We start from the raw sequence: 14,913 nt of genomic DNA, 5'->3' as shown, positions 1-14,913 counted from the left end.
AGGGCTGGGAGCTAGCACCAGAGTTGGTAGGTGGGACTCAGGTTTGGGGTCAGGGGCCCGAACTGAATCACGTGTGCTCAGTCTGTTGGTTACTGCCTTACACTCTGGCTCTGGGATCCCCTGGAAGAGGTGCCCGGATGAGGGAACGTGGTTTTCTGAGGGTTATACTCCCCGCCCCCCCTCACCGAGTGATGAATGCTTTCCCACAGGGAGCAGAGGGACCTCCGGGGCCCACAGGCCAGGCTGGGGAACCGGTGAGTACCAGGGCCCTCAGGCCCCTTTGCCTGGCCCAGGGGAGGGAGCCAGGACTCATGGGGCCTCAGAGCAGGGGTGCTGGAATAATGCTCCTACCTCCTTGCAGGGCCCCCGAGGACTGATCGGCCCTAGAGGCTCCCCTGGTCCCCTGGGACGCCCGGTGAGACTGTCGCTATCTGTCCACCTCCCTGCTTGTCTTCCTCTCACCTCTGTCTCCTCTGCGTGCCCATTTCTGTTACCTGATTTCGCTGCCTGCTCATCTTCCCACCTGTACCTCTCGGTGTCTCAGACTCAGGCTCCTGTGTGGTATCTGCCCGGGTCTCACACCCTCTCCTCCCCCAGGGTGTACTTGGGATTGATGGTGCTCCGGGAGCCAAGGGAAATGTGGTACGTGTCCCGCCTTCTGACCCCTAGTGCTTTCTGATGCGCCGACCCCGTGGCCATCTGTCCATATCCCTGTGCACTCCCCTGGCCCCCTTGTCAACTTCACTGGCACTTCCACGCTGGGGTCCCTTCCAGCGTCACAGCACCCCCACTTTCTCCCCAGGGTCCTCCGGGAGAACCAGGCCCTCCAGGACAGCAGGGAAATCCTGGATCCCAGGTTTGAGCTATCGATTTCAATAACCGGGGGGTGACAGTAGTCGGCCATGGTCATAGACCCCTCCCAGCCTCCCCACTCCCCAGCTCATTGCTCATTTCTCATGTCTTCCTTCACCTTCCTTTTTTCTTTCTTTCTTTATGTCCCCAGGGACTCCCTGGCCCCCAGGGGCCCATTGGCACTCCTGGGGAGAAGGTGAGTGACAACCCCACCTACCACCACCTTCTCCTGTCTTCTTCCTTCAATTCTGCAGGAAAAGCTTCCCACCAGGGCCCTGTGGTTAGCCCTGGATAATGGTGAATCGCAACAATCCTTCAGCAAGCTGAGAGTTTAAAAAAAAAAAAATTACTGACGGGAAAGAGTTGATTGGGAGAAACGGATATTGTCAGGATTTAGGGGAACCCACAGAAGCCACCGTCATCAAAAATATTAGCGAGATCCATGGGCCAGGAAGGCCTTTCTCTGGGGTCCTGTGGTGTCATCTTTATTCCCCGGCACATGTGTTCCCTCTCCCTCGGCAGACAGGCTTTTTCCTGCACGTGTCTTTGTTCACCCCCCGCCAGTCCCGTTTCTGCACGATTTATCACCATTTCAGCCCCCAGCTCCGCATGGCCTTATAGTTCCTTTACCTAAACCCACCTGATCATAGTTTCTATGAAGTGAGACGTCGCTTACCTCAAATTCTCAGAAGAAAATGATTGGTTTAGTTGGACCCAGTGCCTGCCTCTGGACCTATCAACTATTCGTAGAACACAGGGGTCACCTCATGCCTGCCTAGGCCCACCTCTCTCAGATGAAGGTGGAGACACTTCTAAAGAAAGGGATATAACTGGGGAGTCCCCCAGCCCAGTGTGTTCCTCACCCTGTTTTTACCTCCTTTGTCTCCACTCTCCCAGGAGTGAAGGATTTCTGAGGCTCAGAGAGGGAAAGGGGCTGGCCCAGGGTCACTCAGTAAGACTGGGCAGAGCTCGGGAGAGGTTTCGTAGCCTGTGGGGTGTGCTTGTTCTGTGACCTTGATGTCGCTGCATGTCTGAGCAGGGCTGTTCTTGGTGGGATGCCAGACTGAGACTCTGTGTCTCTCCCTACTGTTCATCTTCTTTCAGGGCCCCCCTGGAAACCCAGGTATTCCAGGCATTCAAGGATCTGATGGCCCTCCGGTGAGAAGTGGGTGCTGGCAGAAGGAGGAAGGAGAAGGGGGAGGCTTGGGAATTTGGATGGCAAATCCAGGTCCCTGACAACTTCTTCCCCCAGGGTCACCCAGGCCATGAGGGCCCCACAGGAGAGAAAGGGGCCCAGGTGAGTGGCCTGGAGAGAGGCCGGGTTGGGGATGAGGGTTGGTAGGGCAGGGCCAGGAGTCAGGGGCTCATGAGGAGAGGAATGAGGGCACTGGTAACATGGAGGGGGAAGGACAGGACGGCACTGATCTTATCTCCATCCCAGGGTCCACCAGGGTCAGCAGGACCCCCGGGCTATCCTGGACCTCGGGGTGTGAAGGTAGGTGGTGCTCGGGGCGCATAAGAAGGGGTGATTCATTGGCATGAGCTCCAGGGACCAGCTTCATGGTAAACCTGTGCACATGTGCCGAGAGGTATCGATCTGCAGGACAGGTGTGGTGGGAGTGGGGTTTCCATCTGAGTGACAATATGTAGAAATGTGTGTGTTACCTGGAGGTGAACAGCCAAAGGGAGGTACCGTCATGTAGTTGTCACCTTGTAATTGAGAATAGTTAGGCCCATGAAGGGCCTAAGCTCAGTCCAGGTCAGCACTCTGTAGTGAAGCAGACAGTTTATGTCTTACCTCAAGCCCAGGCCCATATGATCTTCAAGCACAGAAATGCTGGGATAAGCCAAGAGCCGTACTGTTGCCCGAGGGCAGGGACGTTGGACTTCACATTTGTATGAGTCCAGTCACGTTGTAGCCAAGTATGGTACCTGTGGTCCGAGAACAGAGTTTGGTGGGAGCCAAGAGGCAACTTGTCACATTTTTGCACTGGAGGTAAGCTCAGTTATCTCCGAGCCAAGGAGGTGGTTCTATTGCAGCTGGCCACAGAGTCCTATGGGTGGCCAAAGTCAGAGTTATGTTGTAACCAGCCATAATTATAGAGAGCGAGTTGAAGGCCGTGTTGTAGCTGAGTCTAGTTTCGTTGTAGCCAGGGTCAGAGAATCACGGTAGCCAAGCTTGGTCACACTGTAGTCAAATGAATTGCCCGGAGGCAGGCGAGGGTCAAAATACTTATACTGTATTTAAGTACAACTTCATTGTCGTCTTTGAGCTCAGTTAAACCTTGTGTCTCTGCGGCTGGAGACGGTCATGCTATCGTCAAAACACAGTTATGTTGTATCCAAGTGCAATTTCATTACAGTCTCTGAGCTCAGTTACATGTGTCTTTCTGTGGCTGGAGACAGTCATGCTATTGTCAAAACACAGTTAGGCTGTATCCAAGTGCAATTTCTTTATAGTCTCTGAGCTCAGTCACATTGTAGCCAAGTGCAGTTTTCACTGCAACCCAAGCCCGGGGTTTGGGCACCTGGGCTTGAACTGAGCAGCCTTGGTGTAGCTAAGCACAGACTGGCTTTGTTGCCAGGCACAGAGTCGCATTGTAGCCAGCACAATGGGGAACATTCCTTTGCCTTTAGAATGAGACTGGGGCCTGGAATGTTCATCCTCATTCTCCTGCCAGAAGGAACTGTGGACACTGTGTCCCCGGGAGATTGGAATCAATTACTCGGAAATTTGGCCTTCCCTGCACACCCCCACACGGATGACCTTGGGAGGCTGCCATTGGGAAGAGGGGCGGAGAGGCAGCCTCTTGCACACCACACTAGCAAGGCTTTGGAGAAGGGTCATTTCCTCTGAGGCTGCCCCCTTCCACTCGTGTCCAATATCCTTTTGGGACTGTCCTGACTGTTTTGGGACAGGGAACTGAGTTGGAAGGCCCTTCTGAAGCAGGAGAGGGACTGGAGGTCTCTTGTTTTTCAGGGTACCTCTGGCAACCGTGGCCTCCAGGGGGAGAAAGGAGAGAAGGTGAGAAGGAAGGGGATTCCTGGTTGAGGGGAGCCCTAATAACGGGACTCTGGTTGTGCCCCTTCCCTGAAACCCTGACCTCTGTCCTCTGACCTCTAACACTCTCTCTCCCCCAGGGAGAGGATGGCTTCCCAGGCTTCAAGGGCGATGGGGGGCTTAAAGGAGATCGGGTAAGATGATTTCCAGATGAGGGATCTAGTGGTTCTGGGGAGCTTGGGGAAGACATTGGTGGGGGTGGGGGTGCTGGGGCTAAGACAGGGAGCTGGAGGCGGCCGGAGTGACACAGGGCCTGACACCGCCTTTCTATTGCAGGGACCCCCCGGGCCCCCCGGTCCTCGGGGAGAAGATGGTCCTGAAGGGCTGAAGGGGCAGGAGGGGCTGGCCGGCGAGGAGGGGCCCCCAGGCTCAGCTGGGGAGAAGGTGAATGGACCGCGGTCACCCTCTCCAGTCTACCCTCCAGCTTCCCATCCTGCAGCGAGGGTGTTCCCTGGCCCTTCGCCTTCTGCCCTTGGCTGTTTTGTCTCCAGCCTCAGGAGACTGCTACCTCGCTTACCGTCTCTGATTCCTTCACTCAGCATGATAGAGAAATTGCACAGACTACATTATCTGATTTTCATCCCCACCGCAGGCGACGGGCATTTTTACCCCCATTTTGCAGACAAAGAAACTGAGGTTTGCAACAGAATTGAATGGAATGAGTTGCCCAAAGACATGCCTGTAGCAGGCAGGAGCCAAGACTTGAGCTCACGTTTCCCTGAATTCTACGCTGTTGTCCCCGCCCCCCTGTCCCAGCCATCCTGCCCTTTCTTTCCTGATCTTCAGGGTTCAACTCCTGACCTTTGTCCCATAATTTTTCTGCAGGGCAAGCTGGGGGTGCCAGGTCTCCCAGGTTACCCAGGACGTCCGGGCCCTAAGGTAAGAAGCTAAGGGGTTAGGGGTGGGCAAGGGCAGGACTCAGAGACTAATCAGCATCTGGAGGGCCAGGCTGTGGTCTGGGGGACTGAGCCATCCACCCCACGGGTCACTGAGAGACGGCGAAGATGTGAGCTTTCGCATCAGACTTGGGTTCAGATACCGACCCCTTACCTGCTAAGTGACCTTGGTCAAGTCTCTTGAACCCACTTGCTTGTTGCAAAATGGAGATCCTGTATTTGTCTTATCAACTTGATTATAGTAACATTGATAATTTTGGTAATCAAACTATAGGATCCTTCTTATTTGGTGTGATTGAGGTTGGTTCAAAGTCTGTAAGGAGGAGAATCACAAAAAATACACATCTGACCTCTCTCTCCTCCCTCTCTGCCCCTCCCCCACTCATGTTCACGCACACACTCTCTCTCTCTCAAGATAAATAAACTAAAAAAACAACACACACACACACAAAACAGAAATGGCCTCCTAAATGGCTCATTCAGTGAAGCGTCTGACTCTTGATATTGGCTCAGGTCATGACCTCATAGTTTGTGAGATCGAGCCCCACATCGGGCTCTGTGCTGACAGTGTGGAGCCTGCTTGGGATTCTGTCTGTCCCTCTCTCTCTCTCTCTTTCCTCCTTCCCCTCCCCTGCTCCTGCTCTCTCTCTCTCTCTCTTTCAAAATAAATAAACTTTAAAAAATACATATTTGACATATCTTGAATTATAACATGTTAAAATGCACTTATATAAAATGTACATTTGTTTTGCCAATGTTTTGATGGATGAGGCTGCTGTTAGACGTGTATTTCTGCCTAAACCACACCCTCATTACATCACTGATGATTTATAGTGTGGGTTTATGTAAAATGAAGCAGAAACTTAGACACTTGGGAAGAGAGCTGAGTGCAGAATCCTTCCAGAGTGCCACAGTTTGTCATTTCCATCTGGCAGTCATCTTATGCGTGCCTAATTTGACAGTGACTTTTTTTTTCAGTGACTTCCCTCTCTATGGCGAGTCTTTTCCATTTGACTTAGGTTCAATAGATGTCTTTTTTTTTTTTTTCCATTCTTCATTCCATCCGTTGTTGTAAAAACGTTCACTGAGTCACATGACTCCAAGAGCAAGGGCAACTGACATAAACCGATTTGGGAGGAAACTCAAGGCACCGTAACTTAGAATAGAACTCAATCTGCTGGAGCAGAAGTTCATGGGAGTTAGAGCAAAGCCTCCTAGCCACGACCAGTCTGTGTGTTTTGGGCATCATGTGCTACACGGCAGAAGGCATGGTGTGTTGGTTGAGTTGAGGTGCCTTAGCCAGTGTCAGGGTCTTAGTGCTGTAACAAAAATACTTTAGATCGGGGGAGGGGGGGCTGAAACAACAGAAATTCATTTCTCACAGTTTTGGATGCTAGAAGTCTGAGACCAAAGGTTTGGCATGGCACTGGGAGAGAAAGAGAGACAAGGAGAGGGAAGAAGGGAGGGAGAGAGAGACAGAGAGACCTAGACTCCTTTTCTTTTTAAAGTTTTTTTTTCTCATTTTATTTATTTTAAAGAGAGAAGGTGGGGCAGAGGGGCAGAGGGAGAGAGAGAGAGAATCCCAAGCAGGCTCCACACTGTCAGCGCAGAGCCTGAGATGGGGCTCGGACTCACGAACCGTGAGATCATGACCTGAGCCAGTCAGATGCTTAACCGACTGAACCACCAGGCGCCCCTCCAAATGACCATTCTTCAACATAGGGCTTCAACGTATGAATTTTGAGGGGACACAAACATTCAGTCCATAGCAGACAGTGATAATCAGCATGAATGATGACAGCTGACATTTCATAAGCACTTACTATGTGCCACACACAGTGTAAAATGCTTCCTATTCATTATTCTGTTTAATCCTCACCAGGGGCACCTGGGTGGTTTAGTCAGTTAAGCGCCCAGCCTCGGCTCAGGTCATGATCTCATGGTCCGTGAGTTCACGTCCCACGTCGGGCTCTGTGCTGTCAGATCGGAGCCTGGAGCCTGCTTCTGATTCTGTGTCTCCCTCTCTCTCTGCCCCTCCCCCGCTCATGCTCTGTCTCTCTCTGTGTCTCAAAAAATGAATAAACGTTAAAAAAAATTTTTTTTTAATCCTCACCAAAAACTTGTGAGGGAGGTATCATTGGTGTCCCCAGGTTACAAATGAGGAAACTGATGCTCAGAGAGGGTAGGCCATTTGTCCAGGGCCACATAGCTAATCCAGTGGGGGGTCTGGGATTCAAAACATGGTGAGGAGCGGGAGGGGATAGCAGAGCCTGTGATGTGTTCCTCTGTGGGGACAGGGGAGGATGCCTCCAAATGGGCAGGACAGCATGGACTGGGGTCAGTCAGTTAACCAATATCCAGTAAGCCCTGTCTGTGTACCAGGTTGAGGGGATTAAGATCAGGAGATCAGAGCACCATGTCAGAGCAGAGCAAACAGACAACGGATGAGTAAGCAAGTGAACAAGGTCATTTCAATATAAATATTATGGGAAAACAAACTAGGACAAGGTGACAGAGGGTGACTTGGAGGACGTGGTGGTCAGGATGGTGGCAGAAGGCTTCTCTAAGGAACTGACATGTAAATGAGATCCAGACGATAGGAATACCTGCCTGTGTGGGGACCTGAGAGACGAGCATTTTAGACGAAGGAAGCAGCCAGTGCAAAGGCCCTGAGGCAGGAGTGTACTGGTGTGCCTGAGTAGCATGGAGGAGGCCAGTGTGGCTGAAGTGGAGGGAGCAAGGGGTGAGCGAGGGGAAAGAGGAGGGCAGAGGGCTGCCTGGGAGGAGGATGGGCCTGGAAGGACCAAAGAAACTTCTGGAAAGGACGGAGTGGCTGAAGGGTGAAGGGTCAACTTTGCTGATCACCCACTCCACAACCACCACCCCCCATCTTTTCTCTCTGTTTCTCTCAACTCAGGGATCTACTGGCTTTCCCGGGCCGCTGGGACCCTTAGGAGAAAAAGGGAAGCGGGTGAGTCCGGGGGCCGGGGGAAGGGTAGGGCTTGTCTGGGGCAACACGTGCAGCTCTGCACGGCAGCGGGTAGGCCCCTGTAGCTAAGCCTGGAAGCACTTGTCTGCACGCATATTCCCATCTGCGGTGCGGGGCACAGGTAGGTGACCCCACCTCGCGTTACTGCGCATGAGTCTGCGTGTACAGGTGCCTCTCGGTGTAGATCAGATGGGGTCTGGGTGTTACAACCCGCGGGCCTGCGGTAAACAAGGACATAAGCCTGCATGCGTGTAGGTGTGTGTGTGTGTGTGTGTGTGTGTGTGTGTGTGTGTGTGTGTGAAAGGCTTATGAAGAAATGTACAGCAGGTACCATTCTGGGTCTGTGCCCAGTTGTGTGTGTTTCACGTCTTTGTGCCATAACTGTCTTCTGCTTCCCCGTCACCTGATTTGTTCTCCAGGGTAAAGCGGGGCAGCCGGGCCTGGAAGGAGAGCGGGGGCCACCAGTAAGAAGAGTGAATGCTCCCCCATCCTGCTGGGCCTTGGGGGGCAGGGCTGCGAGGAGGGGCTGCAAGAGGAGAGGCGGGGGGTGGGGGGTGGGGAATCGTGAGCGGGCAGGGCAGAGCGTCTGGGGTCTGGGTTATGTCCGTGTCCCTGGTGGGGCAAGGAGGGGTCACCACGGGAGGCGGCCCAGGCGAGTCGGGCTTGTCTCCTAGATTCCCACACCCTCTCACTTCTCATCTTGGCTTCTTTGCTACTCAGGGCTCCCGTGGAGAGAGGGGGCAACCGGGTCCCACCGGGCAACCGGGCCCCAAGGTATGGGCTGGGTGGGTGATCGGGCCCTCGTGCAGGCCCCCGGCCCGGGGTCCCCCAGCCCTCCCTGTGAGTTTGTCCTGCAGCCTGAATCCCATCCACTCTGTCCTAGGGTGATGTGGGCCAGGACGGGGCCTCTGGGATCCCTGGGGAAAAGGTGAGTGTGTGTGTGTGTGTGTGTGTGTGTGTGTGTGTGTGTGTGTTTCGGGATGGGAGACGAACCCAGGAGGTAGTTAGGGTGCAGTGGAAGGAACGCAGCCTCTGAAGTCTGGAGCTGTGAGCTCAAGCCCTAGCTCTGCCACTCAGCTGCTGCGTGACCTTGGGCGAGTCACTCCACCTCTCTGGGCCTCAGTTTCCCCCTCTATAAAATGGGAATAACCACAAAGGGCTGCGGTGACGATTGGAATGAATGACTGCGGGTGCGTGTTTGGCCCCCTGCCCGGCGTGCAGAAAGCACTCCACGTGCTCGGTATGTGGGGCTCGGGGGGCAGGAGGGATGAGACCGTGGCTTCTGGTTCCATTTCAGGGCCTCCCAGGTCTGCAGGGCCCTCCTGGATTCCCCGGGCCAAAGGGTCCCCCTGTAAGTGCGTGCACCCTGGGTGGGGGCAGCCCGGAGGGAAGCCAGGGAGTGGGGAGACTCCTTAGTGCCGTCTCATCTCCCTCTCACCCTGCTCCCCAGGGTCCCCAGGGGAAGGACGGGCGTCCCGGGCACCCTGGACAGAGAGGAGAACTGGTGAGTGGCCCCTTGACTTCTGACCCCTCACCCCCTGAGGCTCTCTGGTTCTCTCTCCCATGTGACACCCCTTTACATTTTTCTCCCCAGGGCTTCCAAGGTCAGACAGGCCCACCTGGACCAGCTGGTGTCGTGGGTCCTCAGGTCAGAAGGGAGCCCACAGGTCTTTCCAGTTTTGCAGATATTTTGGGGGGAGGTGCATCTCAGACAGACCTTCCCCCACCCCCCCACCGCCCCCAACCCCGGGCGGCCTCCATTCAAGAGAAGCTTCCTTCCTCTCCAGGGAAAGACAGGAGAAGCGGGACCTCTGGGCGAGAGGGGCCCCCCAGGCCCTCCTGGACCTCCGGGTGAACAAGGTCTTCCGGGCCTGGAAGGCAGAGAGGGTGTCAAGGTGAGATCCTGCCCCCTAAGAAATCTGGCTGAGTGGCCCCAGAGATTGGCCCCATGCCACCCCAAGGCTCAGAATCAGCTCCGTGGGGGAGGGGCCCAGATTCACAGAGGGGGAAGCACCTCCGCACCTCTCTGGAGGCTGACCTTCCCCCTGCACTCCCGTAGGGAGACCTGGGGCCACCCGGGCCCCTTGGGAAGGAAGGACCGCCTGGACCCAGGGGCTTCCCCGGCCCCCAAGGAGCCCCTGGGGACCCCGTGAGTATTCTTTGGAACCCCTCCTAAATGTGCCTGGCTGGCCTGTGAAGCAGAGAAGGACAGGGGGGCTCGGGGGGAGGGCCATGGTGATGGCATCCCGGGTGCAGTGAAGGAATCATAGCGGGAGGGACCTAAAGGAGAGAGACCCCTGACCTTCAGTGCCCAGGAGGAAGGTGGGAACTGTGAGCCCCCAGAGTGAAGACAGGACCTGGGCACACCCTTGGGGGGGTCTCTTGACTGAATCATCTCTCCCTCAGGGACCTATTGGTTTAAAGGGTGACAAAGGCCCCCTGGGCCCTGTTGGAGCCAATGTAAGTGTAACCCCATCTGCTGGGTGGGGGGCAGTGTGTGTGTGTGGGGGGGGCCTGGGGCATCTGGGAAGCTGGGCATCGCTATGATTTAGTCCACCATTTGGGGTGTCAAACAGGCCTGGGTCACCCTCGTGACCTCAGTTTTCTCATCTGTAACACAGCGCCGCCCCACAGACTGTAAATCTCAGTGAGATGATCCGTCTGACACATACTTACCTGCATGCCAGACATCAACATATAAAAACCTCCCTTCTCCTGGAGCGTCTCTTCTAGTTGGTGATGAATGACACGGAGAAGGGGGAGTAGGGAGAGAGCAGTTGAAATGGGTTGGTCAAGGAAGGCCCCCTGAGAAGGTGACATTTGAGCTGAGACCTGAAGGAGGTGAAGGAGGAGCCATGCGGATATACAGGGGAAGGGTGTTCCAGGCAGAGGGAATAGCATGTGCAAAGGCCCTGTGGTTGGGGTGTGCTAGCACGTTGGAGGAAATGCTCAAGAGGCCTGTGTGACTGGAAAGAAGTGAGGAGGGGTGAGTGGGAGGCGGAGAGGGCAGGAGGTGATGAGGCAACTCGTGCAGAGCCTTGTGGGCTACCAGGAGGACTTCGCATTTTCCCTGAGTAAGGTGGGAGCCGTGGAGGGCTGTGGGCAGAGGGACATGTGTACCCTGACTCAGGTGTCCCTCTGGCCACTGTGCGGAAGGGAACAGATGGATATGACGCTGGTTAACTACCTACCTCAGTGCCTGGTGGCTTGAAACCCCCTCTATCCATGAGAACTTTTGCTATTTTTCCCACACTTCTCACCCCTGTTTCCAGGGCCCTCCTGGGGAGCGGGGTCCTGTGGGCCCGGCAGGAGGCATGGGGCTTCCTGGCCAAAGTGGAGGCCAAGGCCCTGTTGGCCCTGCAGGCGAGAAGGGGTCCCCGGTAAGTGCCTGCCTGCTACAGTCCTCAAGCATCCTCAGGACCCAGCACCCCCCACATCCCCGGACCTTCACCTCTGCCCTGGCCCCTGACCATCCCCTCTTCCACTCCCCCATCAGGGCGAACGTGGCTCCCCCGGCCCCACGGGCAAAGATGGGATCCCAGGGCCCCTGGGGCTTCCTGGACCGCCGGGAGCTGTTGGGCCTTCTGGCGAGGATGGGGACAAGGTGAGTTCACGGACACAAGAGCTCGTGGAGGAGGGGCTAGGGGGCTCAGGGTAGGGAGAGGCCATGTTGGTCCTCCCTCACCTGTTTCCTCTGCAGGGGGAAGTGGGTGCCCCTGGCAACAAAGGGAGCAAAGGCGATAAAGGGGATGCGGTGAGTGTGGGGGCCGGTGAGGGAGGTGGGCCTGGGGGAAGGCAGAGGGATGTGAAGGATGAGGGGGATAGCTGGGACCCCAGGAGAATGGGAAGGGTGCTGAGATGGCTACCCTCTCCTCTCCCTTTCCTTGGTGGCCATCTTTCTGTCTGTGACTCTGCATGGCCCTGGGGCATCACCTCCCCAGCTTCCCTCTAGGACCTTCAGCCACAGCATCGCATCTGTGAGCCAGCTCAGTCCCTGGAGGGACTTCTGGGGAAAAGTCCTAGTGATCCAAGCATTGGATGATGTCTATATCTGATCCCACTTGTTGGTGGCTAGGACGACAGGACTGTGGGGGAAGCAGCTCTTGCTTCCTGGTGGGGGCAGTGGGAGGCAGCGAATGTCATCTTGAGTGTGCTCCCAATCTTGAATTTGAGGTGTTTTTGGCTGTGTTCCCTCCCCCAGGGCCCGCCTGGACCAACAGGGGTACGGGGTCCTGTGGGACACCCAGGCTCCCCGGTGAGTGCTCTTGGCTTTGTGGCCATTGCCTGGACCCCAGATGGGAAGGGACAGTGTCCTCCACCATGACCCAGACCCAAACTCAACCCCACCCCTACCCCCCTGTGATGACACCCAACAGGAACTCATCCCAGAGTCTGGCTCAATCCCAACCTCAACCTGAACCCTGAAGGCCATCGCAGTTCCAGTCTCAACCCCACTTATGACCTGAACCTCAATCCCAGCTTAAACTTTACCTTCAAATCTGAGCCTTGACCCAGTCCTACCCTGAAGCCCAACTTTGACCCACCCTCCAGTGCTGACCCCAAACCTGGACCCAAACTTTGAATCTGACTTTGGCCCCAATGTCAAACCCGACCCTAAATTTCACCTCAACCTCATCTGAACACTGCTCATGACCTTGACCTCAACCCACCACCCAATGCCCATCTCACCACTCGCTGCCCATCTGAAAACTTTGACTCAACTCTTGGCTTAATTCCCAAACTCTGACCCTTAACCTGTACCCCCACCTCCAAGCCCAACCCTGACCCTTTCCAAACTTAATCCCAAACCTGACTGCCACCATTAACCTGACTTTGACCCTGTTTCCAACCCTTGACCCACACCCTCACTGTGCCCTGTTTCTGTCCTTCTCCCAGGGAGCAGATGGGGCTCAGGGACGCAGGGGACCACCAGGCCTCTTTGGGCAGAAAGGAGATGATGGAGTGAGAGGCTTCGTTGGGGTGATTGGCCCCCCTGGCCTGCAGGTGTGTGTCTGAGTTTGGGGGCATGGCCTCTTTCCCCACAGTCTGTGCTCCAATCTTGCTTCTTTGTTCCACAGGGACTGCCGGGCCCTCCTGGAGAGAAAGGGGAGGTCGGAGATGTAGGGTCCATGGTATGGACAACCTGGGGAAGGTGGGAGGGCAAGAGGATAGCAGGGTGGTGGTGACCGTTAGACTGATTTGGAGGTGGTGGTGTCACAGGGCACATTGTCATTTTAAGATGATGCTGGGAACCAGCATTAAGGGTGGTGTTTGTGGTTAGTGGTGCCTTTGAGGGGTCATGAGGTCACTGGATGCTATTCTGACTGTCTCACAGGGTCCCCATGGAGCTCCAGGCCCTAGGGGTCCCCATGGCCCCAGTGGATCGGAGGTGAGGACCCTCTGTGGGGGGTGGGCAGGATGCCTGAGAGGTGGGGGCATCCATTTCCCAAGAAGGGGCTGTTGGGATCCTGCAGTCCCACTTCTACCCCTTGCTGTCTCTCCAGGGCCCTCCAGGGCTGCCTGGGGGAGTTGGTCAGCCGGGCGCTGTGGGCGAGAAGGTGAGAGAAAGGGGGCAGGGGACTGCCTAGGGTTGGGAAGGCACAGCCAGTCTTGCTTGGGGGTGGCTGTTCTGGGGAGCTCCTTCCTGTCTTTCATAAGCAGACCTCTCCTTACCCTCAACTTCGCCTCCTACAGGGTGAGCCAGGGGAGGCTGGAGACCCAGGACCCCCAGGAACCCCAGGCATCCCTGTGAGTGACTGTGTCCTGTGCCCCTGCACCCATCGCAGGGAACCTCTGACCCCTGGGCATCTTGGGGCACCTTGACCCCTGGGCAGACCAGAGTCACCCATTGACCCAGGACCTATGGGTAGCCCCAGTTGTCTTGATGACAGAGCCCTGGAAGGTCTCAGATAGGGCTGCTACACAGAGTTCTTCAGGTTGTACACTGCACAAGGGTGTGGGGCTGAGAGAGGGGGTGGGGGCTCGGATCCAAGCCGTACACCCTGAGTTGGGGATGAACTTCCCAGAGGGATCCCCTTTTCTAATTCACTCCGATGTGGCATGTGGGCTAGACCAAACTTGGTCATGATCTCTGAGCACCTGGGCCATCCTTGCCCCTGACTCCTATAAGTCCTAGATCCTGTGACCTCTGACTCTTGGACAGTCTAGGCTACTCTGACCCCTGGCCCCAGGAAGTCCCAGACTACCCAGATTCTTGAGTCCAGGGATGCTGACCCTTGACCCCTGACCCTGGACTCTTGTCTAGGCTATTCTGACCTCCGACCTCTATTTCTACAAAGGGGCCCAAGGGAGAAATTGGTGAAAAGGGGGACTCAGGTCCATCTGGGGCTGCTGGACCCCCAGGCAAGAAAGGCCCCCCTGGAGAGGATGGAGTCAAAGGGAACGTGGTGAGTCCTCGGAGAAGAGGAGGCAGAGATGGGGAGGGGCCTTGACCCTGCTCCCCGACTTCTAGAGCAGGCCTTCCCTCCTCCAACCTGCTGGCCCCGAGCCACCCAGAACGTGGCTGACAATGACCAAAGGCACGCTTGTATGTCACGGGATGGGGTGGAAGTTGCTCCCACACAGAACCGATCTGGAAATGTTGGCAACGGAGCTGGGGCTGATGTGGGATTTAGCACCAGGGTGGAGGCTGAGACCGCCCCCCCTCCCCCGGCCACGGCAGTGGGGCTTGGGGTGGCTGGCAGGGCAGTGAGGAGCTCCGGAGTCTGTGGGACCTCAGTTTGCATCTCACCCCTTTTCTGAGGGTCAGTTCTGTTGAGTCGTGGGCTGGGAGACACCTGATGGATGAAGTGAGGTGATGCATGTGATGCCCCTAGGTCACCGCCTACACGCGTTAGACTGTAGAAAGCTCTCTCTCCCAGGGCAGGGATTTTGTGTTTTGTTCACTATGTGTCCTCAGCAGCCCAAGCTGTGCCTGGGCACTGTTCACCTGTCAGACAAATGCTCGGTAATTCAGAAATGTGATTATTCGTCATTCTGTCTTCCAGGGCCCCACTGGGCTCCCAGGAGATCTAGGCCCCCCCGGAGACCCAGGAGTTTCGGTGTGTGTGAGCCCCCCACCCCCACAATATATTCCTAATTCTGCCCCCATCTCG

The 14,913-nt window shown here is 55.8% G+C and overlaps 1 protein-coding gene across 1 annotated transcript in view; it reads left to right on the top strand.

The window, feature by feature from the left end:
• The window catches only part of COL5A3 (collagen type V alpha 3 chain), a 35,427-nt gene that overhangs the window by 11,914 nt on the left and 8,600 nt on the right, over positions 1 to 14,913 (top strand). Inside the window, exons 21-53 of the mRNA XM_042973974.1 lie at positions 210 to 254; positions 362 to 415; positions 598 to 642; positions 803 to 856; positions 1,004 to 1,048; positions 1,957 to 2,010; positions 2,105 to 2,149; positions 2,294 to 2,347; positions 3,833 to 3,877; positions 3,994 to 4,047; positions 4,190 to 4,297; positions 4,739 to 4,792; positions 7,727 to 7,780; positions 8,218 to 8,262; positions 8,519 to 8,572; positions 8,682 to 8,726; positions 9,096 to 9,149; positions 9,249 to 9,302; positions 9,393 to 9,446; positions 9,586 to 9,693; positions 9,858 to 9,947; positions 10,205 to 10,258; positions 11,071 to 11,178; positions 11,295 to 11,402; positions 11,499 to 11,552; positions 12,000 to 12,053; positions 12,695 to 12,802; positions 12,877 to 12,930; positions 13,134 to 13,187; positions 13,303 to 13,356; positions 13,493 to 13,546; positions 14,098 to 14,205; positions 14,806 to 14,859. Of these exons, the coding sequence (XP_042829908.1) occupies positions 210 to 254; positions 362 to 415; positions 598 to 642; positions 803 to 856; positions 1,004 to 1,048; positions 1,957 to 2,010; positions 2,105 to 2,149; positions 2,294 to 2,347; positions 3,833 to 3,877; positions 3,994 to 4,047; positions 4,190 to 4,297; positions 4,739 to 4,792; positions 7,727 to 7,780; positions 8,218 to 8,262; positions 8,519 to 8,572; positions 8,682 to 8,726; positions 9,096 to 9,149; positions 9,249 to 9,302; positions 9,393 to 9,446; positions 9,586 to 9,693; positions 9,858 to 9,947; positions 10,205 to 10,258; positions 11,071 to 11,178; positions 11,295 to 11,402; positions 11,499 to 11,552; positions 12,000 to 12,053; positions 12,695 to 12,802; positions 12,877 to 12,930; positions 13,134 to 13,187; positions 13,303 to 13,356; positions 13,493 to 13,546; positions 14,098 to 14,205; positions 14,806 to 14,859 (2,079 nt within the window). The remainder of the gene's footprint in view (positions 1 to 209; positions 255 to 361; positions 416 to 597; positions 643 to 802; positions 857 to 1,003; positions 1,049 to 1,956; positions 2,011 to 2,104; positions 2,150 to 2,293; positions 2,348 to 3,832; positions 3,878 to 3,993; positions 4,048 to 4,189; positions 4,298 to 4,738; positions 4,793 to 7,726; positions 7,781 to 8,217; positions 8,263 to 8,518; positions 8,573 to 8,681; positions 8,727 to 9,095; positions 9,150 to 9,248; positions 9,303 to 9,392; positions 9,447 to 9,585; positions 9,694 to 9,857; positions 9,948 to 10,204; positions 10,259 to 11,070; positions 11,179 to 11,294; positions 11,403 to 11,498; positions 11,553 to 11,999; positions 12,054 to 12,694; positions 12,803 to 12,876; positions 12,931 to 13,133; positions 13,188 to 13,302; positions 13,357 to 13,492; positions 13,547 to 14,097; positions 14,206 to 14,805; positions 14,860 to 14,913) is intronic.

Source organism: Panthera tigris, chromosome A2, assembly GCF_018350195.1.
Source record: "Panthera tigris isolate Pti1 chromosome A2, P.tigris_Pti1_mat1.1, whole genome shotgun sequence".
In the NCBI taxonomy this organism is placed as follows: Eukaryota; Metazoa; Chordata; class Mammalia; order Carnivora; family Felidae; genus Panthera; species Panthera tigris.
Note: the sequence above shows the minus strand (reverse complement) of the source record. Positions and strands in the feature narration are given on the sequence as shown.